Below are 27,982 nucleotides of genomic sequence, written 5' to 3' on the forward strand. Positions count from 1 at the left end.
ACTACTTTCATTATTTTATGTTATATTTTTTCTTCTATCACTGAAAGAAAATTCATAAACTTTCTAATCTGTTATGGATAATTTTCATCCCTTTTTCTCTCAAGCCCCAGAATACCCTCCATTAACAACATTGCACATCTAGGAATAAGTTGGCCCCATTTCAAACCTGGTATTAAGTACAGGAACAGAAGTATCCATATATTTCAACTGCAGCTGTTGTCTGCATGATATATCACAACCTTAATATTTATAACCCTACCTTGCCAACTCTCAATTAGTACCATGTTCTCTCTTAAAATGAGACATTCCATTTCCATTTGGTTCCATATAACTATGTAATAATCGATCGTTACATAGGTTTGTTATTTTTAAAAGTAATCTTGAGATTTCATTGACAATTTTGAAAGCACCATCTATTTTGTGGAGGAGATCATGATAAATAATGTATGCTGTCATAATTTCTCTTTTTCTAGATTTTTTTCATATATTCTTTAGAGTTGGCATTATAGTAAAAGAAATATTACATGTTTTGTGATGATTAAGAGATTTTTAATCTCAAAATATAGCACATGGAAACAAAGAAGTATGATTTATTTTTAATGTTTCAATATGTGCATCCTGTTGTGAATTCAGCTACATTACTATTTATGCACAAGATATAAAAAATGAAAGTGCTAGAAACTAGAAAATTCCCAAACCATAGATTTTCTTTGCTGTTATATTAGCTAAACTCTTTTACATGTTTATATCAAAGCTCTTAGGACTATAGATCAGGTATAAAAATCAATTGCTGCATCTGAATTTTTTGCTTCTTGAGGCATAGTAAATTTTAAATTACCATTAGTCAATCAAATAAAAGCATGTAAAATTATTATAGAAAAGGATTTGAGATGTAACACATTTCCTATGTGTTGGTATGTCAAACATATTTATTTGGTTTTTAAGTGAATTAACAGAAACTGATATAGTATCTGATCTGATGCTACAAATACAAAATGTGTTTCTGAGTGGGAATTCACATCTTTGGCATCATTTTTCATGTTATATATGCTACCATCTAGTGGTGAACTGAGAAAACACCAAGAGCATATTGATAGGTTTTTCTAGTCTATTTTTGTGCTTCATTACAATGAGAAACTTTTTCTTGATATATGCTGTGGCATAGTTAGGCTTTATAATGGCCAGTTTTGAAATATGGGGTTTTTAAGATCTAAAAAGGGATTGTTTTCTCTTAAATTTATATTCCTTTTCTTTTGCAGTCTCCATTTCATTGTTTTTGATACTGAAATGGCTCATGACATACTCAAGGTTTGGGATGGTCCAATAGATAGTAACATTTTCCTGAAAGAATGGAGTGGGTCCGCTCTGCCTGAGGATATACACAGCACCTTCAACTCACTGACTCTTCAGTTTGACAGTGACTTTTTCATCAGCAAATCAGGATTTTCCATTCAGTTTTCAAGTAGGTGGAACTCTCATTTTTCTTTAAATTTAAATTATGTTGGGGGAGGAGGAAGAGAAAGTTTCTTTTTCTTTTTTATTTAAGTGTTGAACTAAACACACAAATTGTCCTAAGAACAAATAATTTGAATTTTTAAAACATTAAGTTTGCCTAGTAGATGCTGGTCACTTTTAAAGAAATACATAGGAGTCACTCTGATAATTATAAGACAATCAATGTTCTTGTTAATTTGTGCACATCAAAATCTAGATCTGAGTCCTTAGCTGCAGATTAGAATCTGGTACTAGATAAAATTATTAAAAAATTAAAGATTTGTCTTTGTTACTTGTTTCTGTATTCAGCCTGGTCAAATCACAAATTCTTCCCAGGTAACTATTCCATTCTATTAAGGTTATATTTTCTGATCTGGAACTCAACATACCAAAAAAAGTTGTGTGTGTGTGTGTGTGTGTGTGTGTGTGTGTGTGTGTGTGTATGTGTGTGTATTTTCCATCTTGCCTATCTTAAAATTTATGTATTCAATTTTTCATTGACTTAGAGCTCAAGATATAAATAATGTACAACTTAATAAATAATCCACATTAATTGTTCGTTTCATGTTCATTTCAATAGTGTTTATAATAATTATCCAAATGGTAGGAATTTCAGGAAGATGAAGGAACTTTCCTTGAGCATCTTTCAATATTCCTGAAATACTACTATTAATCTTCAGGTCTAGTTCAGGTCTAGTCATGTCATCTTCCTTATTCAATAAACTCTAGTGACTCCTTATCACTTTTAGAATCAATTATAAAATCTTCCAATTCAAAGTCTTTCATAATGTGGCCCTCTATGACTTTCCAATATACTTACACTATATGCTACTCTCACAAATTCTCTAATCCAATGTCCCTGCCGTTTCTCCCATAAGAAATCTTATTTCCCAATTTTAGGTATTTTCTCTGTCCCCCTTCCTATGAATAGAATTCTGTCCTTCCTCTTCTCAATCTCCTGTCATTATTGGCTTCCTTCAAGTCCCAGATAAAAACTTATCTCCTACAGAAAGTCTTTTCTGACCACCTTATTTCTAATGCTTTTCCTCTGTTTATTATCTCTAGTTTATCTTTTATATACCTTGTATACATGGTTGTTTAGATGTTATCTCCCCAATAAAGTATGAGCTCCTTAAGAACAGGAGCTGTTTAGTTTTTTTGTTTGTTTGTTTTTTTGTTTTTTCCTTTCTTTGTATCGTCAAGACTTTGCATAGTACCTGGCTCATTGGAGATAAATAATAAATATTTGTGGACTTTGAAAATCCTACCTCAGATACTCACTAGATGTGTGATTCTGGATAAGACACTTTAAGTCTTTTAGCTTCGGTTTCCTCAATTATAATTCCCATCCCTCTCTTCATTCATGTCCAACTTTTCTTGACACCATATAGGGTTTTCTTAGCAAATGTACTAGAGTGATTTGCCATTTCTTTCTCCAACTTATTTTACCAATGAGGAAACTGAGGTGAACAGTGAACTGCCTTGCTTAGTATCATACAGCTAGTAAATACCTGAGGCCAACTTTGAACTTACAAAGATAAGTTATGCTGATTTCAATCTCAGTGCTCTAACCACTGCATCACCTAGCTGCTCTAATAATACAAAAAGAGGGGGAAAATAGTATTTATTGCATAAGACTTTTGTGAGGCTCAGATGAGATGATAAATAGATAGATAGAGAAATAGAGATGGATAGATAAACATAGATATAGATATATGTGTTTATTTATATGTATGAGTATAATCACTTTTCAAATTTTAAATCATTATATAAATTCTTTAATCAATTCTTATTTAATACCAAATTGAATTTACATTTAAAAATAGTCTAAATTTGACAAGTCACTTGTGAGCTATATTTGTGATAATATTATGGAACTTATCCTTGGCACTTAAATTATTAATAAAAGTTTACTTGGAAGGTTATAAATAAAAATGAGGTGATATTTTCTATAACCATTCCCTTATAGTTTTATAGAGCTAAATTTAAAAAAAACAATAATCATCTGGGAAAAGAGAAGAGAAGAAAATCTCTCCTTTCATATTTTCTTGATTCTCTGTCAAAACCAGAATTATGTACAGTTTAAGCAAAAACTGACTTCACTTAATGGCTAGCCCACAAAACAGCTGGCATTGGCTCTTGCCTACTTATTTATATAAACTATAAGAGAAGTTTAAAAATGCCTAATTATATAACTATAAAAAAGACATAAATATTGGGGCAGATATCTTAGTGGAAAGATCAGTGCAATTCTATGAAAGTATATACCCCATATCCAATACCTGATGTGAGAGTAGAATTTATCTTTCCTGTATTAAGGGAGCAAAAACTAACATTCTCACTTGTTCAATTGTTTTCAATCATGTCCAACTCTTCATACTTCATTTGGGGTTTTCTTGGCAAAGATATTGGAGTGGTTTACCATTTCCTTCTCCAGCTCATTTTACAGATGAATAAACTGAAACAGTTTCAAGTGACTTGCCCAGATTTACACAGCTAGCAAATATCTGAGGCCAGATTTGAACTTAGGAAGATAAGTCTTCCTAACTCCAGACCTGGCATTCTATCAGCTGTGCCACTTAAAGTGCTCTGACATTCCCATATCCACTCACTGTTATGCATTTCATTCAACACCATAGGGACAGTAAGGAAAACTCCATCCTGCCTCTGTGCTACTCAGAGAGCTGATACCTCTGTTGCCTAGCCCTTTCCCTTTCTGTCCTAACTACTGGCATATGTTCTTTCTTTAGGACATATTTTTTTGCAAAGAACCACAAAAGATTTGCATCATGGATATGTCCACATAAATATGGTTTTAGTTTATTTAAACAGTTTATTTAATAATACTCATAGATCAAAATAAAATTATATATGTATAATATAAAACAAAAAACATCCACATAATCTAATTGGGTATATATTTAAACAACGACATGCAAACAAGGTAGATAGATAGTCATGGATATACATATATGAGAAATTGAGATAATCAACAGCAGGAAGTCATTAGAATTAATAAATGGATCTATACATATAAACTACAATATGAGCTCCAAACCTACAGTTTCTCAGTTAGTTAGACTGACCTGCTTTCTCTTAACCACTACTAATAGGATCCAGTAAATGAACCTATTGCTCACTTTAGCATAAAAGATCAAAGTCGGTTTAGACCAATGGGCCTAACCTGGACTTTTAAAGAAGCTAAGATTCTTGTAGGTATCGGTGATAAATGAAGACATTTCAAGAAATAGGGGACAACTTGTGTAAATAAACTAGGATGAAAGGAGGAATTTCTAGCAGGTGGAACAGATAGCAGACCAATGTGCCTGACATGGTGAGTGAGTAAAAAGCCTTAAGGTGAAACAAGATTGGAAAAGTAAGTGGGAGGCAGATTATAGAGGCTGCCATATTGAAAATTTTGTATTTTATTCTATCAGACATATAAATTAACCTCTTTTTTCCTTTAAAAATATATTTATATTAATTAATTCTATAAACAACATAAATGATTGACAGCAGGAAGTAAAGATTAGCCTCAGAATCAAAGCAATTTGGCTGGAGAGGCAGTCCTGACACATACTGGCTGCAGAACTTTGGGCAAATCACTTAAAATTTCAGCTTCCCCCAAAACTGCTTTAAAAATAGAAATTGTAATCCAGGAACTCAAATATAATAATAAAGACAATTTCCTCAATAGAAATTTCCTATGTCAATAAAATCACAGTTCCTTTCTATGTATGTTTTTTTTTAATATTTTATTTTATTTAATAATAACTTTATATTGACAGAATCCATGCCAGGGTAATTTTTTTTACATTATCCCTTGCACTCGTCTCTGTTCCGATTTTTCCTTTCCCTCCCTCTACCCCCTCCCCTAGATGGCAAGCAGTACCATATATGTTAGATATGTTGCAGTATATCCTAGATACAATATATGTTTGCAGAACTGAACAGTTCTCTTGTTGCACAGGGAGAATTGGATTCAGAAGGTAAAAATAACCCGGGAAGAAAAACAAAAATGCAGATTGTTCACATTCGTTTCCCAGTGTTCTTTCTTTGGGTGTAGCTGCTCCTTTCCATGTATGTTTTTGCATGTTTAGAGAACAGAACTTCTTAAACTTTTTTCCACTCATGATTCTTTTTATTTCAAGAAATTTCTATGAAACTCTGGATATATAGATATATACAAATTTCTTTACTAGTAACAAATCCTAAAAAAAAAAAATTATTTTAAAACAATTCTTTGGGGTACATATAATTTTACCATTTATTAAAGACAAGAGCAAATTAGCCTACTAATGAACTGGATGTGCTTGTTTATCTTTATATAAAGAATTACATTTGGCAGAATATTTGATACCTTTTGTGTTGCCATATTTTTGGCATCCCCATATGCAGATCACAGCCCATAGTGTAAGAATGCCTTAGTATAGAGAGCTCCCAATGAGGAAACCCTTTCTGAATTTCTTGATCAGTGAAGATCAGCTACTCTTTTAAACAATAGTTTACCTGAGAATACTAAGAAGTTAAGGGGTTAAGTAACCTGATATCATACAGCCATAATGTCACCCATGAAATTTGAACCCAGGTTTCTTTGATTCCCAAACTACCTCATGTTTCCTCTCTTGCAATGTCTATTCCTTTTAAAATTAAAAAAAATAAAAAATTATACTTAGACTAGATGAGTAGGTAGCATTGTTGCAGGAAAACCCTTTTATATTGGTTATCTTTAAGTGGTTCCTGATTATATTTTGACCTCTATGCCTTTGGTAAAGGCAATTATAAATAGAGGGAAGGTAAATTGTTTATTATGAAGGAAGAATGGTGGTGTTTTCCATAGAGATTTTTCTGTCTTTCCTCCTAGAAAGCTCTTTTATGTTCTATCTCTTTTTGTTCTGAAGACTTTCCTATCACTTGGTCTAGGAATCACACATTTCAAAGGAATATTTTCTTCTTAGATGACTGAGCAAATCACATAACTTTTCCACCCTTAGTTTCCTAGTTGAAAAAAATGAGAAGAGATGGGTTTCATGGTTTCCAAATCCCTTTCTAGGTCCCACTCTATAATCTTGGCTAGAGGGTGATACATGGAGTAGGAAAGTAGATGATGTTATATATATATAGGAGGTGATTTCCAATAAGCAAAAGCTTCAGCTCTACCACCAAATTAATGAGAATCTTGCCCCATTTAATCTTACTCCCTCATTACCCCATCTTTTTCATATAGCTAATTAAATGTGGAGCTTTTCACCATACTAAAGTCTAATCTAATTTCTGACAAGTAGAAATATAAGAAATTAAAATAGAATCCCTTGTTCTGGAAATTGTGACACTACCTCCCCATCAAAATGACAATAAAATCAATCTTATAACTCAGTTGCACAAAGATTCTAGGTTTATTCATTTCTAGTAAAATTTAAAAATTACGTGTGTGTGTGTGTGTGTGTGTGTGTGTGTGTGTGTGTGTATGATGGGGCTAAAGTTCGCAAGAGAAGAAAATACATAGTTATGTGAAGAAAAATACAAGTAGACAAAAGGATAATTAGCAACTTAAAAAGAAAATGAGATATAGCAGCAGGCTCAAATAAATTAAGGAGATTTCTCAAGGCAAAAGCAGAAAAGATTTTATTACAATCTCGGGAGAAAGGGTGTCTCTCTCCACAAGAGTTAGTCAAAGAGAGGCAAAGCCCAGTTAACAGACAAGAATTATATAAGGGCCTGGGCTAACACTCTCTATAGGCTGGATCTTTGCCTTGATTAGCCAGGACAAATGATCTCACATTCTAAGTCATAAATGAGGGGAAAACGTTCAACCTAATCACATCTTTTGGATTACTAAATTACTTTATATGGGAGTTTCAATGCCAAGGTGGCCCCAACTTATTCTCACAAAGAAAAGGTCCCACTCCTTGTAAACCATATGGTTTCTGGAGAAAGAAACCTGGCCCTGAGGAACAGTTGACTTGCACTCAGTCTTTAGAACACTGTCTCCCTCTTGTGAGACAGCTTTCTCAGTTCACTTCATTCATTATTGAACAGATTTTGCTGGGATATATCAAAACTCCTGAGTAGACAGAGAGAGCAATAAAATCTACAAAAGGCAAGCTCTTAGAAAGATTGAAAGTTGAGTGATGAAGCCAGAGTTCAAGAAGAAGACAGAAAAAAAAAAAAAAAAAAACGCTGTCTATCAGAGATTCAAAGAAGGTGAACTTATCCCCATTCTTTAATCTTGCCTTCAGGAAATTAAAAAAAGATAAAAAAGTAAGAACAAGCATATTCCAAGTTCCTCACTAAACTAATAAAATAGATTGAACAAAAAAAATGAAAGGAAATTATGCTTTTATTTGGATTCCATTTGTATCAGGTTTAAGAGAAAAACAGGTTAAATAGTGTCATCCTTTTGAGGATCTTGTCTTGACTAGATTCGGCTTCCTATTTTTTGAGAATTGATTTTGGTAGAGGAGTTTGAGTTCAGGTCAGGGGGAATCTATATTATCTATCTATTATTTATCTATACCTAATATATCTACATTATTCACACTTTATGGATATTCCTGTTTCTAGAAAGTTATGCTTGCCTAGGGATATCAAAACCCTTCCTTTGTTTTGGGGATATGCAAATGGTTTTGGTGTCTTTTTTTTTTTTTTTTTTTTTTTTTATTCCTGTGCTTCAACTATGGTGAAGAAGAGATGTATACCTTATCCTACAGAAATCCTTCTCAATCTCTATCCATAGTATTCATTAATTACAGTGAATCTTTATCCACATTTGTCATTAATCACACTAGACAAGGATTTGGAAAAGCTAGGATTTGGGTTTTTTGGTTGTTGGTTTTTTTTTTTTTTTCCTATAGTGAGGGGGAAACATATTAATTCATAAATACTAACAATAATAGTAATCAATTGGGGAACAAATCCTTGGGAAAAAAAACAGCTGTTTATATAACAGAGAAAAGACTCAATAAATCAATAAACACCTATAAACTCCATCCTTCCATGTAACAACTAGAAACCAGAAAGATATTGTCCACTGGCTTAGCAAGTGTATGCTACCTGGGTTTGGTAGAAGTGGGGAAAAGTGAAACTCCTTGTGGCTAATCCACAATCTTATTAATAGATACATCAATTCCCAGCTTTGCAAAAAGGCTACTTTTGAATGTTTGACTTGTACCCATCAGTTTGCGGCATTGTGGTTGAAGGGGACCTTGTAGTTGACTCATCAAATAGCTTATTTTCTGCTGATCTTCCTTTTTTGTGGTGTAAACCAAAAACATGAAAGATCTTCCTTCTTTATTCTAGTTCTTTCACTCAGAAACCTCCAAAAACAGTGCCAGAAAGTAAAGTTCAAAGAAAGTGCCAAACTATTGAACCCTGAGATAACACCTCTGCTTAAATTTTCCAAATACCTAATGAAGTTCACAATGTACATTCCAGATTAATAAGCCCTGTCTTTTCTCTTCAGTTTTTTGTGCTTTTTTTTTTTTTTTTTTTTTTGCCCTGAAATACAAACTACATAAAATTCGTATCCCCTTGCTTTCACAAGTTAGGGAGAAATTTGTAGGATTCTTTTAATATATCTCTTTCTGTTCTGATTAGACATTTTTTAAAAAAAAACATAAGTTAGCAAGGTATATGAAATGTATAAGTTTTTTTTTTTTTTTTTTTTTGTGATCTAGGAGAACTTATGGGAAGAAGAAAATGTCTTATAGGGACATTTATAAATTTTGTTCTTCCTGATGCTTTCTGAGGATTATTGCTTGATAGTTTTTATCTTGGATGAGTTTCCTTCAAATCTGGGTAGGGCTGGCTATAGAACTGTCAATTTATTCAGTATGTATTCATCATTATCAAAGGCTTCACTGATTAGGCCTATATTTAATAGGAGGATTTTCCCCTTTTAAAAGTGAAAATCAGTAGGGCTGTCAGAGGAAGCCTACTATGAGGTTACCATCCCAATCTTTCCCATTCCTAAATACTTAGATCAAATTCAATATTCAGTTCCTTCAGGATTATGTTTTTCATGGAGGCTTCAAATGGCAGTGCCAGGTATTTGCATTTTTCTTGCATTCCTATCCTATTTTATGGTATAATAGCTTTTTTCTTTAACTTTAGGGGATAAAGTCAGGAAGCTATCATTAAATAAGATATTCTCCATCAAATAATATGGTTATTTGTGCATATGTTCTATCCCTTTAATTACCTGAAAGTCACTGTAATAGTATATAATACACTAATCAACTCCTTATCTTAGCTTCCTATGCTTCTCAGTGCTTCCCATAATATTCTAGGCACAGTAATTTAAAAAAAATGTTTGTTGAATTTTGAATGGTTTTATGATTTTGGTGATTATGCCAACATCCCATTTGATTAGCAATATTTTATTTTAATAACTTCTTTTTCATCAGTTTTAGGACATTGTGAATAAAATAAAAAAAAAAAATCATTCATCCTTGATTTAGTTTTCTTGTAGTTTTAGTCTGTTATAATGGCCTTACATCTAGTTCCTATTAGTTCAAATAATGAATTCCACAAAATGATCCCATTATTTGAAGTTATAATTATATGTAAAATACAATCATTGGTTCCTGTCTAATGGATGTATTAAGTGCAAATTTGAATAAAGCAACCACTTCACCCAATTCATTACTTATACTAATTAAGACCTGGCAATATTTTAACAAAATTTTACTTTAATAAAGTTTTGCTTCCTCCAAAGAAGGGTCTTTTTGCTTTCTAAAGAATCATTCATTTCTTTTTCCAATTTGTGTTTCTACTTTAAAATATATTTTATTATGAATAATTTCCATTAATTTTATTATATTACTAATATTATTAGTTCAATAACAAAATTCTACTCGTTAACCAGATTGTTTATAGAATATATTTTTCATCCATAACAATTCATGAAATCATTTATCAAGTCAGCAAAATAATGATCCATACTCAAAATCCAAGTTATTTTTCTAGTCTTGAGGCACTGCTTCTAGGTTTCTGAGGGATAGGGCAATCTCCCAAATCCAGGCATGCCTGAAGTCTAATTTCAGGTTAGTCTTAGGGATCTGTGTTCTAATGAAAGGAGTTAGGCTCTCTGTTCTCTTATTGGCTCATTAAATCCCTTGCCCTATCACTCTAAGAGACTACTAATTATTCAAATCTAGAACCACCCCCCTCACCCCCCCAAAAAAAGAGAGGGTATAATATAAGAGAAGTAATTTATTCCTACAAACACTTAAATGCTAAATGTGAAGAATCACAAATGTTCATTAACAAAATAGAATTAACTTAAAATTCCTAGTATAATCTGCAGGTATAATATTTAAAATGCATTAGAGCATAAAGCAGATTGTGATATTAGTGATAAGGCATTTATTATTCCATATTTCATCTGGGTCACCAAATTTTCTTTATCCCAAATACAAATCTTCACAGAATGTTGTGCTTATTCATTTCAGCAGTCAGTATTCCTACAACTGCTAAAACTAAATCCTCCTTTAGTAGTAGGATAGAGCACCAGACCTAAAGCCAGGAGGACCTGAGTTCAAATGTGACTTTGACACTTAATACTTCCTGGCTGTGTGATCCTGGGCAAGTCACTTAACCCCAATTGCCTCAGGAGAAACAAACATTCCTTTACATGGTATTTTTTCAATTTGAATTACAAGATGAAATATTCTTATTGAAAATAATAAGAAAAGAAAGAGAAAAAATAGTTACTGAAAGTCTAATAAAAATGCTAAGTATTTAACTGTCAAAAAATGCTTAGTCAAAATCAGATTTTTAAAAAATAAATACTATTTATATTAGCTTTGACTATCATAATCTTCTGTGGTAAATGTGATTTGTTTTTTATTGGAACAGGATACTGTTAACTAGAAGAATGTAAATTGTGAAGGCTCATAAGACATTTAGACCCCATTAAAGGTCCATTGTCTTGCCAGCCCAACACATCATGTAGAACATGAGGACATGAACTGACTAGTTCAATTATTTTAACTGTAATCAGCCCAACACTTTTCATTAAAACTTAATTACCATTTAATCATGCATTAAAAAAAGAAAATGGAGTTCAGCATACAAAACTGACCTTTATTCTGGGAGCTAAATACACTTATGTAATATGTTATACACCTAGATTGTCAGTACATTTCCCTGGAAATAAAGGATAGAGATAAAAAGTAGTATAATAATTTTTTTTTTGTTTTTTTTTTTTCCTTATAAACTCAGAATACTTTTGAAGTGCTTGATTATGAGAACTAATACTGCTTTTAAAAAATCCACGTCCTAGCACTAATTCAAAAGACCTTTCTTTGGAGGAAGCAAAACTTTATTAAAGTAAAATTTTGTTAAAATATTGCCAGGTCTTAATTAGTATAAGTAATGAATTGGGTGAAGTGGTTGCTTTATTCGAATTTGCACTTAATACTAATTCAACAACTTCAACATCACTATCCACTATTTATTATTATTATTTTACTTTATTGAATTATAAGATTGATGGTTATGGTTTTTAGCAAAAGAATATTGCAGGCAAAATAGAGGGATGTGGTTGATGAATGTAAGGCATTCAAGGAGATGTCAGAATTGCCAGCTGCCAGACAGAGTAGCCAGGAAGTAAAAGTAGGAACTAGGATGCCCAGTGTCTTTAGTGGAATAATTCTGAGCCATAAAATTGGTACCTTCTGGCTCAAAACAATTTGATCAGTTTCTATGAGTCCCCTCAGAAAGACTAGTGGGTGAGCCAGTGCAGCTGGGAGGCAGCAATGGCTCATGGGGAAAGGGCTGCCAGCTGGCCAGGATTATAAGAGAGAGGTCAGGTACAGCTGTGTCCAGAAGCTGGGGGGTGAGGGGAAAAGGGAAGGGAAATAAGTAAGTCATTGTTTTACTTTTAAATAGATTTTACACTCCTAAAAGCATACTCTTCCCATAAAATAGCCTTCAAGACCCAGTATATTACAATCACATTTAAACTGTAAAAAAAAAAAAAATTAAACAGCATGACTGTGATTTAAATCAAAATTAAATGTGACAAGTCTTCATTTTATGCACACTTATTTTTGTAGAAATATGAATTTAAACATTTTTAAAAATAATTTAACATAGTTGCTAACCTCAAACAAAGGGATTTTCAAACAGCTTGATGTAGTCAGAACTGGAAGCAAGAATCAGTTTAAATATGGGCTATGTAAATTGTGAGAGAAAGAATGCTATGAGGAATATTGAAAATTTGAAATAAGATCTGAGCACATGTTCTGAGTCTGCCCCTGCACCCTGTTCCATCCTTTTTTCCCCTAAAATTAAAATTTATTTAAATTTTACAAAGAAATCACAAATCTCTGAATTATATGAAAGGCAGGATTGAGAGAACTATAATCTGCACTTTGGACTGATACTTAAAAAAAAAAAAATGTAATGATTTGCCTATTAAAAGGTCAGAGCTTCCAGGAGCAATCCCATCTGGCTCTGTCCAACAGGCCTGCTCACCGTTTTCCATAACATTTTGGGAAAATATATTCCATTAGGTTATATTTCATCCAATTTGGTTCAACAATGAGTCAGTACAGAAACTGGGTTAACAGCTAGATTCTGGCCCATTGCATTGAAAATACATTAATTTGTCTCTATAGAATTTGCAAATAAACAAAGTTATCAAAAAGCTTATAAGTCATTTTATCTTAGCTTTCTCATTTATAAAATGCAGTAATTGGGCTATATATTATTATTTTTTTCCAGATATAAATCATGATCAAATGATCTCCCAGGATTCCAGTTTCTTATTAGTAAAAGGATAGAATTGGGTCAGATAATGTCTTCCATTTGAATAGGGTTAAGTGCTATCATATGCATTTTCTTGTTTGATCCTTAAAATCCTCTGGACTAGATAAGGGAGTTATAATTATTCCCATTGTATAGACGAATAAACTAAGGTCAGAGAGGTTGAAAAACGTATTCAAGATAAGATAGGACAAGAATAAATGATATTTTTCCAAATCTATGAATTGTAGTTGTTGTTTTTTTTTTTTTTTAAATCAGTTCCTGTAAGTAAGCAAACATCATTCAAAATTACTTCCTCTCTCTATACCGGATATATTTCATTTGTAAATTAGCACACTTGCACTAGATGCAGCTAAGTGACAGAGTGGATAGAGGGCCTGAAATCAGGAAAAGGAAGTCAAATCTCACTTCAGGCACTTACAGTTACTTGTGTAACTCTAGGCTGTGTGAACATTATTTGCCTTAATTTCCTCATTTGTAAAATAAAGATGATAATAGCATCTGCCTTTGTTGTCAGAATCAAATGAAAACATTCTGCATAAGAAAAATTTTATACTGAGCAATAATAGAGGTAAGAAAGATATCAAGACTTTTTATTTTCCTTAGAGAAATACACTAATTTCTAAGATTTCTGTTTTGGGAATCAATTAAAGGAAAAAGTATTCTATTCATTAATACTTAGAGGCTGAACTTTCCATATATCTTACCACATGTCACATTGAGCCAAATTGAGGTCTTCTGATTCCAAATCTTTTTTTTTTTTTTTTTTGGTTTTTCTTTTATTCCAAGAAGCTTATTCTTAATAATAGGAACTTAGGTTTAAAGTACTTTTTCATCTTTATTTTTTACTTTTGCTTACCTTCTTTCTACCAACCAATAAAAGGTTTTTTTTTTAAAGAAAATGTGAAATATTCCATTAATTATTATATGTACCAAAAATAGTCATACTCTTGATTATTTAAAATTTACCTATTGAATACAGACATACTGGATAACAAATTTTAAATTGCATGCAACTAAGATACAAAAAGGACTACTTAAATATTTCTAAAGTAACATAGGATAAGAGGGAGGGTCTTTGTTTAGTAATCTGTTGGCTATCATGTAGACCATGCTCCCTTCAAATATTGACCCCAAAAAGTAATTTAAAGGTATCTTTTAAACAAACATCTACTAAAAACTACACATCACATTTCCCTACCAATGTTAACTTTTTATTAGACTAACCCAGAGAATGCTTTAATTCAAAATGAGGAAATAGCATTAAAACAGAATATCATGCTAAATAAGGGCAATCTTCCCACATACAAAGATACTTACTCTGCCATGGAGTAGGAAAAAAAGATGTGAAGCTTAGAAAGTTTACTCTCCTAGGCCTGTGACCTAGTTGAAACATGTCTCTGCTTCTATACTACATTTTGCAATTTTCCGGAACTGTTACATCATCTAATAGTCAACTAATGTATATTAAAATATTTACCAAGCACCTACTATGTGCTAATATGCCAGGCACTGTGTGCTTAGTACTGGGTAGAAATACCAAAATAAATAAATAAATGCTCCTATCCTAAAGGATATTATAATATACTGGTTAAAAACCAACATATAAAAGAAAAGGGTAAGAAAAAGGATTTTTTGGGAATATATGAATAGAGACAAAGAGGCATAATCATACTGTAATCTCACAGGGAATGTAGCTGTAGGAAAATGAAAAGATGAATAGGCTTATTTTGAGTTCTTGAATGAACTTTTGGGAATTCTTTGCTCCATTGTCCAATTAAAGAGGTAGAAGATATTGAGAGTACTGATAAAGTGTGAGTACCAAGGCTGATGCAATCTTTCAAGATTATAAACTTCCTGGAGTCATGATCATGATGGAATCCAGTCCAAAGGAGTATATTTAGTTGTCCATTGAATTTTCAGTTGTAATTTGACCTCTTCTACATTGAAGGATTCTTAAACCTCTTTTGTAAAATAGTCCTTCCTTTAGGGTATTTTGGTTTTTGTTTTGATATAGGTTACCATCGTTATACTGGCTTAACCAGAAAAAGTCAATACATCAAAAGTGTATTTTGAACTTCTTTCATGGTTTGTCAATAGTGGCAATCCCAAATCTGCCCAGAATTTGGATTGTAGTGAAAAAAAAAATTCTTTCATTTCCCAACATGCCTTTATCTCTAACGGGTTTCCCTTGAGCTTCACATTAGAAAGACTAGAAGGGTGAAATGGAAGACACAACATTAGTCTTATATTATTCCTTGTGTTGCACTCAAATTGATATTGTTCTTTCTATATAACATATTAGAGAAAACAAAATAAAGTGGTAAAAATATTGAAATGAAAGTCAAGGGCTTTTAGTCCTGGTTTAGTTACTAAATGGCAATTCACCTTATGACAGAAGTGCCTACGTTGTACATACAGGGTATTTAAATACATTCCTATTGTCACTGTGGTGAAGCAGAACAGAATGGAACTAAGGGTTATTTTGTGTTTCTGCACATTCCATGGGTTATTTTGATAGAAAAATAAAAGTTTTCATCCAGTCACTAGCCTTCTGGTCAATAAGGAACTCTCTCTGAAATTAGGTAGACTGATACTTTTGGACCACACGTACACATTCACACACACAAAAGTCTGTCAGAGTGTATGGATTTCTTTCTTTCCCAGAGCCTTCTCTTAACAGCCCAGCTTGATGGCATTTAGTACCTCTTCTTCAGTTGGAGATTAGGCTACAACCTGAAGCATTTGTTCAATTATTTCAGCATGGTTGATGATGAACTGGTAATATTTCCCTATTTCAGGAAGGAAATATTCAGCCCATCTCTCCAGGACCCAGTCCTTGTCATTGAACAGAACAGTTCACTGAAGGTATTTTGTTCATAGTTTTCCCAGCATCACAGAAGCACTTGAGATTATTGTTTATCAGCATACAATTGAATCTTAGCTACCTTCTTGAAGAGCTAAAAATCCTGAATATTTCTAAGCTTCATTTGCATTAATAGAGTTAAAAGTTGCCTTCTTAGAGACAAATGAGTATTTTGCTGCTTTAAAACCCATAAAATTCTTGTTTCTTTACCAGATTCTGAGTTTCCCCATTGAATGGGTTGTATTTAATAAATATTGAATGAATTGAATTGATCATCACACAGAATTTTATTTATCTTTCTCACTGAGAAGCAGAAATTTAGGCATTAGGTTGACTGTTAAAATGAGCTGGAATTTTGTAAATTAATTTGGATATATTGTTGAATTTAATGATTTAGTCTTAATTTTAGATTTGAAGGCAGTAAAATCTCTCTTGAACTTCAGATTCAAGGAATTTTTTTTTTAATTGCTGGAAAAAAATATTGATTTTACCAGTTTCTTGGACTGATCTATCAATGCCACTTAGAAGTCCAAAAAGCTTCTAATGAAATATTGAATATAGTTTTGAATCTTCAAAATAACAAGAAGATTGAATGTTGACCACTGTGAGCAGCAATCCTCTGTTATAATTGGTGGGAGACATGATGAAAATAAAATTATAAATTCAAATTTGATTTGTCAGCTTTAATGTTTTGGGGTGTGTTTTTAAAAAATAAATCCTAATTGAAAGGGAGAGAGGTAGTGATTAGTCTAGTGCACAATGCAAATTAGTAAATGTAATTAAGATTTGTTATTATGGTCATGAATAATAATGTTCACATTTATATGGCATTTAATAGTTTAAAACCACTTTCTTCTTAACTCCATAAGGAAGCTAGTTTGATTATAACGATTACCATATTATGAATGAGGAAATCAACCCTCAGAGTTTATAACTTGTGGATCATCATCTGGCTTGTTATTGGTAAAACTATTATCATTCACAGTCATCTGCTGATTACACATCCCATGTACTGTCTATTATATCACGCTGCTTCCCATTAAAAATCCTTACATTTTTAATGATAATTTATATTTTACAAAGTATATATATATATATATATATAATATATATATATATATATATGCATGCTGTACAGAGCCCTTTTATGTATTCACCTCATTTTGACAAAAATGAGATATGTTTCTCTCATTACCCTAGAATTAGGGGTCTTCAAACTTTTTAAGTAGGGGGCCAGTTCACTGTCCCTCAGACTGTTGGAGGGCCGGACTATAGTAAAAACAAAAACTTTGTTTTGTGGGCCTTTAAATAAAAAATCTTCATAGCCCTGGGTGAGGGAGATAATGTCCTCAGCTACTGCATCTGGCCCACAGGCCGTAGTTTGAGGACTCCTGGAGATTCCAAACATATGTGTTTAAATATGAAACAAAATACCACTCTGTTAGGTAAGTTTTGACTTCGTCTTGTCTGGGATTAGCTTATCATACAACTTTTTAGCCATTTTCAAACTATTCCATTTGCACTCTGGCCCTCTTCTACCTGCTGCCATTGACATTCTCTTATTGGAACCTTTAGCTCTGATAGAGTTAACTCAGATTTCACTATATTATGTCAATTATCAAGTTATCTTTGCCCTACTAACTTTTCTTACTCCCACTTTCCAACTTTGGTGCCCCTTTGTTGATCTTCTGGAAAATTAGAATGTTAAGTTCCTTGAGGCTAGGGTCTATCTTGTTCAGCACACTTTACAAAGTACTTGACACATAAGAAGTTAATAATTTATTTGTATTCATTTGTTGTCATCTCTGAAATTTTACTACTTGTTGTGTGTGAGAATTCTGAAGCAACATTATCAACATTATAGCCTAGCCCAGACATCAGTAAAGATCCTCCTTACTCAGTGAATAATGTCTTAAGAGAAGGCCAAGAAACAGATACGTTGCAGATATGTTGTTTCCAACCTCAATTATTATCTTCCCTGTTCAGAACTGGATAATTCTGTCATATCAGACACATACACACACCTACTACCCATCCCAAACCACATATCACTTACTGCCTTCTGTAAGTCATTTTAATTTAAGCTATACTGGACATTTTTATCTTAAATATACTTATGGAAAAACCAGTGCATTAAGCTACCATTAAATTTATCCATGAATGAAAGACATTATTATATCTCTCTACTCCATCATGTACTTGTCTTGTAGAGTATTAGCTCTTTGAGAGTAAACAGTTTCATTTTTTACTCTTTAATTTCCTTCAATTAACATAACATTGGGCAAGTAATTGGCCCTTGAACTAAACAGATGCTCTGTGAATTTAAATGAAATTTTTTCCCATTAATATGACTATTATGAATTGGTAATTCATAAGGTTGTTCTTTGTTCTTCATTCTTGAAGAGGACCATGACATCAGGGAGGTGATGCTATCACATGCAAGTGAGTTTGACTTTAAGTGAGGGAGGGTTGTGCAAGGTCACTTGCCTCACTTTTCCCTCCAGAGCCATCTGGGTCCAATGGCAAGGTATAGATCAGGATGACTGGAGATGGTCCTAGATGCATTAGGAGACCTTGATCTTTTTAAGTTAAGGTCTTCAACAGGTCTCAATTTGACTGGGCCACATCTATTCAAGAATGAAGGCTTGGTAGAAATTGAGACAACTAAGATCAATCTTCCTCTTTCTCTTCATCCCTTCCTTCATTCCTTCTTTTTTTCATCCCTTCTTTCCTTCTTTCCTTTCTTTCTTTTCTACCTCCCTCCCTCTATCTTCTTCCTCCTTTCTGTCAACATAGGGTATGATACTCTTACCTACAAATGTAATTCATAAGCTGAAGTAAAGAATAAGGAAGAGCATTAAAATTGAAGAATTCTAGAACAAATGTTGACAAAATTAACAACAATAATTAGCATGAGGTATATGTCTATGGAATCCAGGTTGAGTTTTGTACTTAAAAATAAAAATGATCACATCTCAACGAGCCGGAATTGTTTTATTTGTATATTGAGGTTTCTTAGCTCAGTAAATTCCAGTGGCACATTTAAATGATCATTAAGCAAGTACTTGAAAAGTGAGAGAACTCTACTGTGTTGAAATATTCTGGAGCCATTAACTCAGTCTGATGATTTACCAGTCCTCAAGTTTATGAAATGCATATTTTAGCAAACACACACGCGCGCACACACACACACACACACACACACACACACACACAGGGTTTTCATGTTATAGAGAACTATTAATAAGGCTCTTCCATCAAATAACAAATCTTTTGTTACCTGAATTCCTGAGTCTTTCTAGTCCTCTAGCTCACCCATCCAACAACCTCGTTCCAACTCTAGTGTCACTGAGTAATCTCCATTAAATTAATGAGTTCTTTAGAAAATAAATGCATATTTGCTCCTAAGGTTGGTTCTGCAAAATCCTCATTAGCAAAGACTGGGGTGGAGGGGGGGAAAGGGGGGGGGTTATTTGTTCTGTTTTATTTGTTTTATTTCTTTTTCTTCTTTTTTGGGAATAAGGAACTCAGATCCTTTGGATAGGAAAAATGTTTTATCCCATTTCTTTAAGTTTTGCACAAAAGTTTTATGAAGAGGTTGTCTTTGTTATTCAAACTCCTTCTCAAAAGTTTCTGACTTCTATAGATCTTAACAGACAGTTTTTCCACCCTTTTCTTATGGCCAAATATATGTGTATGGGTGTGCACATACACACACACACACACACACACACACACACACACAGACATTTATTTCTAATGGGAGACATTTTAGGAAATCAGTGATCTCTTTTGACAGAGTAGAATCCATTTAATGCCCAGGGCTGAACTGGACTTTCATTTCAAAGCTTCACATGTGAGATTCCAAGGATTTTTATAGGCCTCTAGTGATCAGGAGACACAAAAGCAGAGAAAGGGGGATAGAGTGAGCACTGGTGAGTGGGAATTTCCAGGAACGGACCATAAATTGGTTGGGGATAGGTTGGGGAGTGACGACCATAAATTCTTGATAATTTAGGAGGACTTAGGAGCCAGGATGTTTGAAATAGAAGATCTCCCCCTTATCTGAGATTAAACATTTACAGTTTATGACCCTAGAGTAGCTAGCCCTAAGTTATATCAGTCCTAATAGTCAGAAAGGGGGATTGAGGCAGAACAATTCAAGTAAATTGAAGTAGAACAATTTAGGGAACTGAGGCAGGACAATTTTAGAGAAACACAACAATTTCTTGTAACAGGAACAGTATATACAAAGGAAAGAGTTTTGAGATGCAATGGCAGTTTCAAGAAACCAGAAATAAGCCAGTTTGGATAGAATAAGGAGTATATAAAGAAGAATAACATGAAATGAATAGAAATTCTGTCTAGAAACAGATTATGAGTTGTTTTAAATTATGAATTATTAATCATTTCATTCTTGGGACCTGAAAGAGTTTATGCATTAAAAAAAAAAAAAAAAGAAGAGAAAAAAAAAGCAGTTCTATTCAGTGGCTGGTTGCAATACATTTATCTATTCAATCAATCAATCATTAAATATTTATTAAGCACTTCAAAGTCTCAGGCTCTGTACTAGGCTCTAGAGATAGAATTATAATGATCTAAATAATCCCTAGTGGCTAGGAGTCTACCATACTATGGAAGAAACAGCATACAACAATATACAACCAATGTACTTCTTTTGAGAAAAGCAAGTGCTTCTGTCCAGTGTCTATAGAACTGTATCCAGGCATAGAACCCAGAAATAAAACAATTTTGCCATTTATCTACTTGATAGAAATATTATAAGAGTCAAGGAGGTAATATTTTTGTAATTCAGTAGGCACAATATAAGGAAATTGCTCTTCAAATGCAAAATACTATTATTATTATGGCTTGAGAATATTAATAAAAAATTACTATCTTAGGTTTTGCATCCTACTCAGCAGCCAGTAAAATCTCCAGGCTGGAAAGGAACTGGAGTACAATTTAGCTGGGATGATGTTCATCTTCTAAATACAATTTTATAGAATACAATGAGATAAGCAAGCCAATATCCCCATTTCAGCGATAGCTCCATTAGCTTGACCACAAATGTAAGGTTTCAACTACTTGCAGATTAAATATTCTATCTGCTACAGGAACAAGCCAGATTGATGCAGTTTTTCTGGATGCAGTAAAATTACATGGTGATAGTATCACACCTTTAAGCTTAGAAAAGGGTTTTAAGAAGGATTAAATTAGGAAACCACTAGACAAATCAACTCCTTCTCACCAAACATTAATTAAATGAATCAATTATTGTTGTTCTTTGTGAAATGGAAATTACTGATCTTTACATACATTGAATGAAATAAAATAAATGAAATATGACACTACCCATTTTACAGAGGAGAAATTTGTCATTTGTCAAGGATTTGTCATTTCAAACATTAAGTACAGGAAGAATATGCTCACCTGAAAAAAAGAAAAATCAAACCCAACAACAATTACATTTCCACGCTTTAGGAAAGACTGAATGAATTAAAAAATGCATATGTATGTTATATATACATATAAACACATATGTTATACATATATCAATATGTGATATTTCTAATCAGTTTGAGCAAGTCTTGGGATTTAGAATTTAATTGATCATTTTCAATCTTGCAGTGAATAGTTTCAGCAATTAGAAGCCAATTTGTGAAATATAAATATGTCAGGCAGTAGAATGCAGCAAACAATGTAGACAATTCCCTCTTAGAATTTTCATAGGACAGAGACCGGTTGGTCCTATCCAGGAAATGGGAAGGTCAAAATGGGAATATTCTTTTTAACATTTTATTTATTTATTTAAAATAAATACAGAATAGGGGAGGGGAGAGGAATACTGAGAAGAACTGCAGAAGAAAGAAAAGAAAAACAAATCAAGTTTCTAAAGGAAATGGAATAGATGGCATCAAGGGCATATTAGAAGACTTAGCTAAAAGGTAGAGCATCTCAACTTTTTCTCAGAAAATCAGGAGAGGAAAGATGAAAATGAAAAAGAGATTTGAGGCACAGAGTAGGAGAGATAGGGAAATGGATAATGAAAAGCATTTCATAAAAGTGCTAGGGGTACAGACAGCAAAATACAAGACTCTGCTCATGATTAAGGAGCTTTTTATTTTTTTAATATGGACAACAATACATATGGGAGATTTCAGATGAAATTAGGGCGGTTTAATAGTCTTTAGAATGCAGCAGCAAAGCAGATAACATTGCCTCTTTAATTATCATTTCAACTGCTACAGACATATGTTTCTGGTGTTGAATTATTTGACAGTGAAAAGGACTTTGGTGGCAAAAACTTTCTTGTCTGGGTCTTCAGTAATTATGTTGGTAGCACTTGAAAGAACATTGGCCAAGTGGCATCTTCACAGGGATTGCTTCCCAGGATGATGACTGTACCCTTGGTGCTGAAAGTATTGCTATTCCTAAGGCTTTCGGGCTCTGTCAGAGCTCCCATTGAGGTCTGAAATAAGCTGATGGTCAAAATGGTGGTGTTGATTGGACTTACTTTAAACCTACTTCATCATTTAGGTAAGCTGGTACATCTGCTCTATGAGCAAATAATGAGCTCAGTTATAATGGCTCATTTTTCTCAGTGAAGTCAAAGGATTTTTTCTCTGACAGAAGTGTTTGGAGTTGTAAGGGAATCTTGAGAAGAAGGGCAAATTGGAACACTTATTGGAGAAGTCTGATTGAGTCAATTGTAGAAGATTATTATGTGACAGTGACTACCAGGTTAAAATTGGATATTAAATTAATAGTGAAACTCCTCAGCATGTTTTCATAATTTTTTCCAATAGTACTTACTGTGCCCAATGTAGGAGCCAGGAAGGTCAATGTGGAGGATGACTCAGGATAACGGATTAGAGAGATGAGATTTGAACACAATAAATATTCAAAGATAGAGAATAGGAATATGTTTTAAATTGTTAATTATCTTGCCAAAACTATGAAAGAGGGAGAGGGAGACTGGAGCAGTGATCAGCTAGGAAAATAAGGGAGGGAGGAAGAAAATAATCAAGATTGTGGTAAAGATGAGAATATAGTTATAAGTAATGTAGTAGGGCAAATGGAAGGAAAGAAGCAAGAAAGAAGGGAGATGGGGAGGAAAGAAAGAAACAAGCATTTATCAAGCACTAGCTATGTGCTAAGCATTTTGTTAACTGCTTTACAAATAGTTTTGCATTTGATCTTCACAACACTCTAGAGGGATAGGTGCTATAATTATCCCCGCTTTACACTAACTGAGGTTAAGTGTTTTGTCCAGGGTTATATAGCTAATAAATATCTGAGACCAGATTGCAATTCAGACCTTGCTGACCCCAGAGTCAGCTGTTTATGACCACCAGAGCTTATCATTAGAAAATCTCAGAGATTTTCAAGGAAAAACAAACAGAATTTGAGGTGACATTAATCACCATGAATATTAAGAGGAGTAGTGTGATTTGGAACTTGGTATAATTTAGGCAAGGATCTGGAAAGAATGGAAAAGAAACAATAATGGAAAAAAACAAAAGGTTCTGAAAATGGCAGTATGAAGCAAAGAATATGCCCACTTCACTTAATAGGGTGATCAATTAAACAGCATTTATTAATTGCACACGAGCCAGGGATTTTGCCAGCCATTAAAAATATAATGACAAAATTGAAACTTGTTCTTAAGGAACTTACATTTGATCAGAGAAGACATGTGTGCATAAATATTTATTCATAAATGCAGATAAATATTTATTCACAAATGCATGTAGATGCATATAAATGTATACATATATGTTCATTTATATTTAAAAGAAATCAGATACCCATAAGTTATTTTGTCTTGTTTGTGAGGGAAATTTGGAGAGCTTAGCATGCTAAAAGGGTACTAGTGCTTAGAAAAATCAGGGAAGATGCCATGTAAAAATTGGCTTTTGAGTAGAGATTTATTTTTTTCTCTTAATAGTATTTATTTAAATTACATATGGTTTTCAACATCCATTGTTGTAAGATTTTTAGTTCCAAAGTTTTTTCTCCCTCTTTTTCTTGCCTTCCCCATCCCTAAGACAGAAAGCAATCTGATGTTAAGTATGTACAATCATCTGAAATAGATTTCCATAGTAGTCATATTGTGAAAGAAAAATTAGCACAAAGTGGAAAATCATAAGAAAAAAAAGCAAAAAAAAAAAAAAAAAAAAAAAGTGAAAATGGTGTGCTTTGATTTTCATTCAGTCTCCATAGTTATTTCTCTGGATATAGGTAGCATTTTCCATCCCAATTCTACTGGGATTGTTTTGGATCGTTGTATTGAACAGAAGATCTAAGTCTGAATGACGATTCTAAAGAAAGAGATTCTAAAAGGCAGAGGAGTCAGTGCATTAAAATGTTTTTGCTAAACAAAAGGAAAGGAATCAGGAATGATATTTATGAAGATCAGCAAAAAAAATATCGAAAGGAATAATCAGAATTAGAGAACGTGTTTGGAAATAACGTGTCTTCCAGAGAACTACAGGTTTCCTTTCCTAAAGATGGCCACTGTGTAAAGGAGAAATCTAGGGTGAAAAAGAAGAGATATAGGGTAAAGAAAGTTGTTAAAGACTGAGGAGGACTCCAGAAGACTAACTTTGAGGCAAACTAGTTTTACACATTGTTATTCACAGGTGGATGCTTTATATACTTCTGAAGGAATGGATAGTTGTGAATTCCCAGCAATTGGCTATTCACTTCTGTCATTTACACTTCACAAAAGTCTCAAAGGTGTCTGTAGAAAGTGTTTTTACACATCTTTGCCCAAGGCTTTTATCAGCCTTATAAGTAATTAAGTAGCTGTTAATTCCAAAGCTAACAGCTGTGTATACCTATCATTAACATTTCAAAAACATGTCAAAGGTACCTTTAGGGATCATTTTTCCCCCTCCGCATAAGTGCCTGTTTTCAAGAAGTAAAAGAAAAAAGTTTTCAGTGCAACTTAATGAGAGAAACTCTTTACTTCACATAACTTAGCATCATCCCCAAATTAAATTCTTAGTTTAGAGATTTTTAGACAGATTTGATGTACAAACTGTTTTACTTCACAAAAAAATTTTTAAAAAATTAAAAATTAAAAAAGAAAGCAGTTCAGAGGCAAATATTGCTTCCATTTATCCTTAAAAAGATAATCCCACTTTTAAAAACTGCACTAAGGAACTATTTCCAATTCAGAAACTAACTTTTGACTAAGTTTTGTAATTTGGGGCAATGCAGTTTTTATAAAACTCATTTTTAAAACATATGGAAAGTTAAATGAGTTATCCAAGGTTGCACACATGGTAATTAGCAGAGCAGATATTCAAACCAGGATCTCAATTGCAATGCTTTTACTACTACTTTATATTTCTTCTTCAAGACAATTTCTCATCATTACTTAAACTATTTTATTTATGATAGAAGTCTATTTTTTTCTTCTCTTTGCAATATTTAAGTATTTATTATCTACGTCTTAGTATTATTTCACAGCTTCATAATTTTAAGGCTGAAAGTGCTGAAGTTGCAGGTGCAGTCAGACTCTCCCCATACCTGGCTATCAAAATGATGAAGTCTGGGATGATAACCCAGAAGTATATTGGGGTTGAGGACTAGTGTGAAAGATTATCTCAAAAGAATTTGTAACTTTAGACATCTTCCAAATCAAGGGGAAAAATTTTATTATGCGGATAAGAGGAAAGGGGTTTTTAGCAATTACAGGGGGAAAAACAAGTTCCCTAGCAGAAACCAAGAGGAAGATTCAATTAAGGCATAGCAAGTGGAGGAATTACACCTCAGAAGCTTAACTAACTGTGTCACCCTGGGCAAGTTATTTAAGCTCAGTTTGCCTTTGACCTCTGGAGAAGAAAATGGCAAACCACTCCAGTATCCTTGCCAAGAAAACCCCAAGGACAGTAAGGTCTATAGGATCATGGAAAGTAGGATGCAAGTAAATGTATAAATATGTGTATGTCTATGATTACCTACCTGGTAAGGTTACAATTTCCAAAAGTAAATCAAGGATATGCAAGAAAAAAAAATCTAATCTTTGAACAGTTGTAGTAATGAGGTAGGTCAGGACTTTTTTTTTTTAACAACTTTTTTTTTTTTTTTGCTCCAACCTACTTAAATTTTTCACTATTCTCATTGCTTTTAATCTATTATTTATTTGTGTATTGCAATTAGATGTCAGTGGGAGTTCCTTCTGAACAATGCCAAAGAATTCTACAGTTGCCTAAGCTGAGGTTGAATTCCTTTCTCAGTGATTCAATCTTCCTATTGTCACAAACCAAACATCATGATTCTCTACTGTCCTTAGCAATATGAATTCAAAATATAACACAATTGTAGTTCAGGGATGATTATCCTTCCTGCATTTATGATCACAATATCATAATGATTAGACATTTACATTTCAAAGTATTATCTTTGGGGCAAGCTCATTCTGAGCATTCATATTCCCAGAGGATTTTTCTTAATTCCAATATCTAAATGAATAGCATATTGTTCTCCTCGTGAATCAACACAAGCTTTATCCTTATTTTTTATTTTGTGAAAATTCTTTAAAAAGGAAAGTGAGAAGAATTTTAAAATTTCATTTTCAGTATAACATCATCAATATAGTGTTGCTTCTCTCAACAATACAAAAAATCATGGAACCATGTTTTGATTTGACCCTACTCTTTCTTGAATTCTTAATTTCATACTACACCATTCTTTCCAAACCATAATGGATGAAACAAAATGCCATAACTCTATAACATTTTACTTGTTTTTCTTTAAAATTATTTCCAGGACTAGAAAAAAGAGAAGGGAGGAGGAGGAGCAAGGGAAGAAGGAAGGAAAGAGGGAAGTGAGGAAAGTAAGGAAGAGTGGAAAGAAGGAAGGAAGAAGAGAAAAAGAAGGAAGGAAGAAAGAAAAGAAGGGAGGGAGGGAGAAAACAAGAAGGGAAGAAAGAGGAGAATGGGAAGAATAAAGAGAGAGGGAAGAATGAGATAGTGAAGAATAAGGTACATGATCACTCCATCAAGGAATCAAATACCAAATATTTAGTAAACACTTAAAGTGTGTATATCTCTATTCTAGGCATTGAGAAAAGTATAGTGGTTGTATAGAACAAGCCTCTTTCCCTCATACAATTCATAGACTAGTAATGGAAAAAGAATTAATATCAATAACTGGTAAATGCACAATGCTGTATGATACTGTACATGATTTAGAGAATAACTAGAGCTAACTGTTGGGCAGAAGCTTTTACCAGTTGAAAGGAATTAACTAATCTAGGAGGGGATGGTCTTTCAGTTGGACTTTAAATGATGGGGGAACAATAAGCAAAGAAGCTAAAAACAAGTTATTATATTATTATATTATTCAATTTGTTTTATTTATTCTAATTTAGTTGTGTGAGTAAAATACTTCATTATTTAAATTCAATACTTCCAGTGGCCAAAATATTTTGCAACACAAACATTGTGATGTTGTCAAAGTAGCTGTGCTTCAATTTTCATTTTCTTAGATTTCTATTGATAAATGAATCTACTGGAAGGAAGGCACAAGTATTGCTCTTACTTTTTATTAGCCAGTATTTTTCTTGCATTATCTTCTGCAATGAACATCTCACAGATTGAAAAGAGTTCACATACTGATACAATTATCAACTTTGGTTTTCCATTTGTCTTCATCTTTTTTCATCACAATTACACTTACTTCAATGGAACAATGAGTTCATGGAATGAGATTTTGCCTCTAACAGTACATCTGGAAAGCCTCCCTGCCTCCTCATCTTTTGTTATCCTTAATCAGTCTTATCATAAATCTCCCATAAAGGATATACCCACAATATCAGAGGTATTCCTCTTGATA

General features: G+C 33.0%; 1 protein-coding gene across 1 annotated transcript in view; it reads left to right on the forward strand.

Moving 5' to 3' along the window:
* The window catches only part of CSMD1 (CUB and Sushi multiple domains 1), a 2,716,069-nt gene that overhangs the window by 2,247,406 nt on the left and 440,681 nt on the right, over window positions 1–27,982 (forward strand). Inside the window, exon 26 of the mRNA XM_051975995.1 lies at window positions 1,260–1,462. Coding sequence (XP_051831955.1) covers window positions 1,260–1,462 — 203 coding nt within the window. The remainder of the gene's footprint in view (window positions 1–1,259; window positions 1,463–27,982) is intronic.

This window comes from Antechinus flavipes, chromosome 2 (genome assembly GCF_016432865.1).
Source record: "Antechinus flavipes isolate AdamAnt ecotype Samford, QLD, Australia chromosome 2, AdamAnt_v2, whole genome shotgun sequence".
Taxonomy (NCBI): Eukaryota; Metazoa; Chordata; class Mammalia; order Dasyuromorphia; family Dasyuridae; genus Antechinus; species Antechinus flavipes.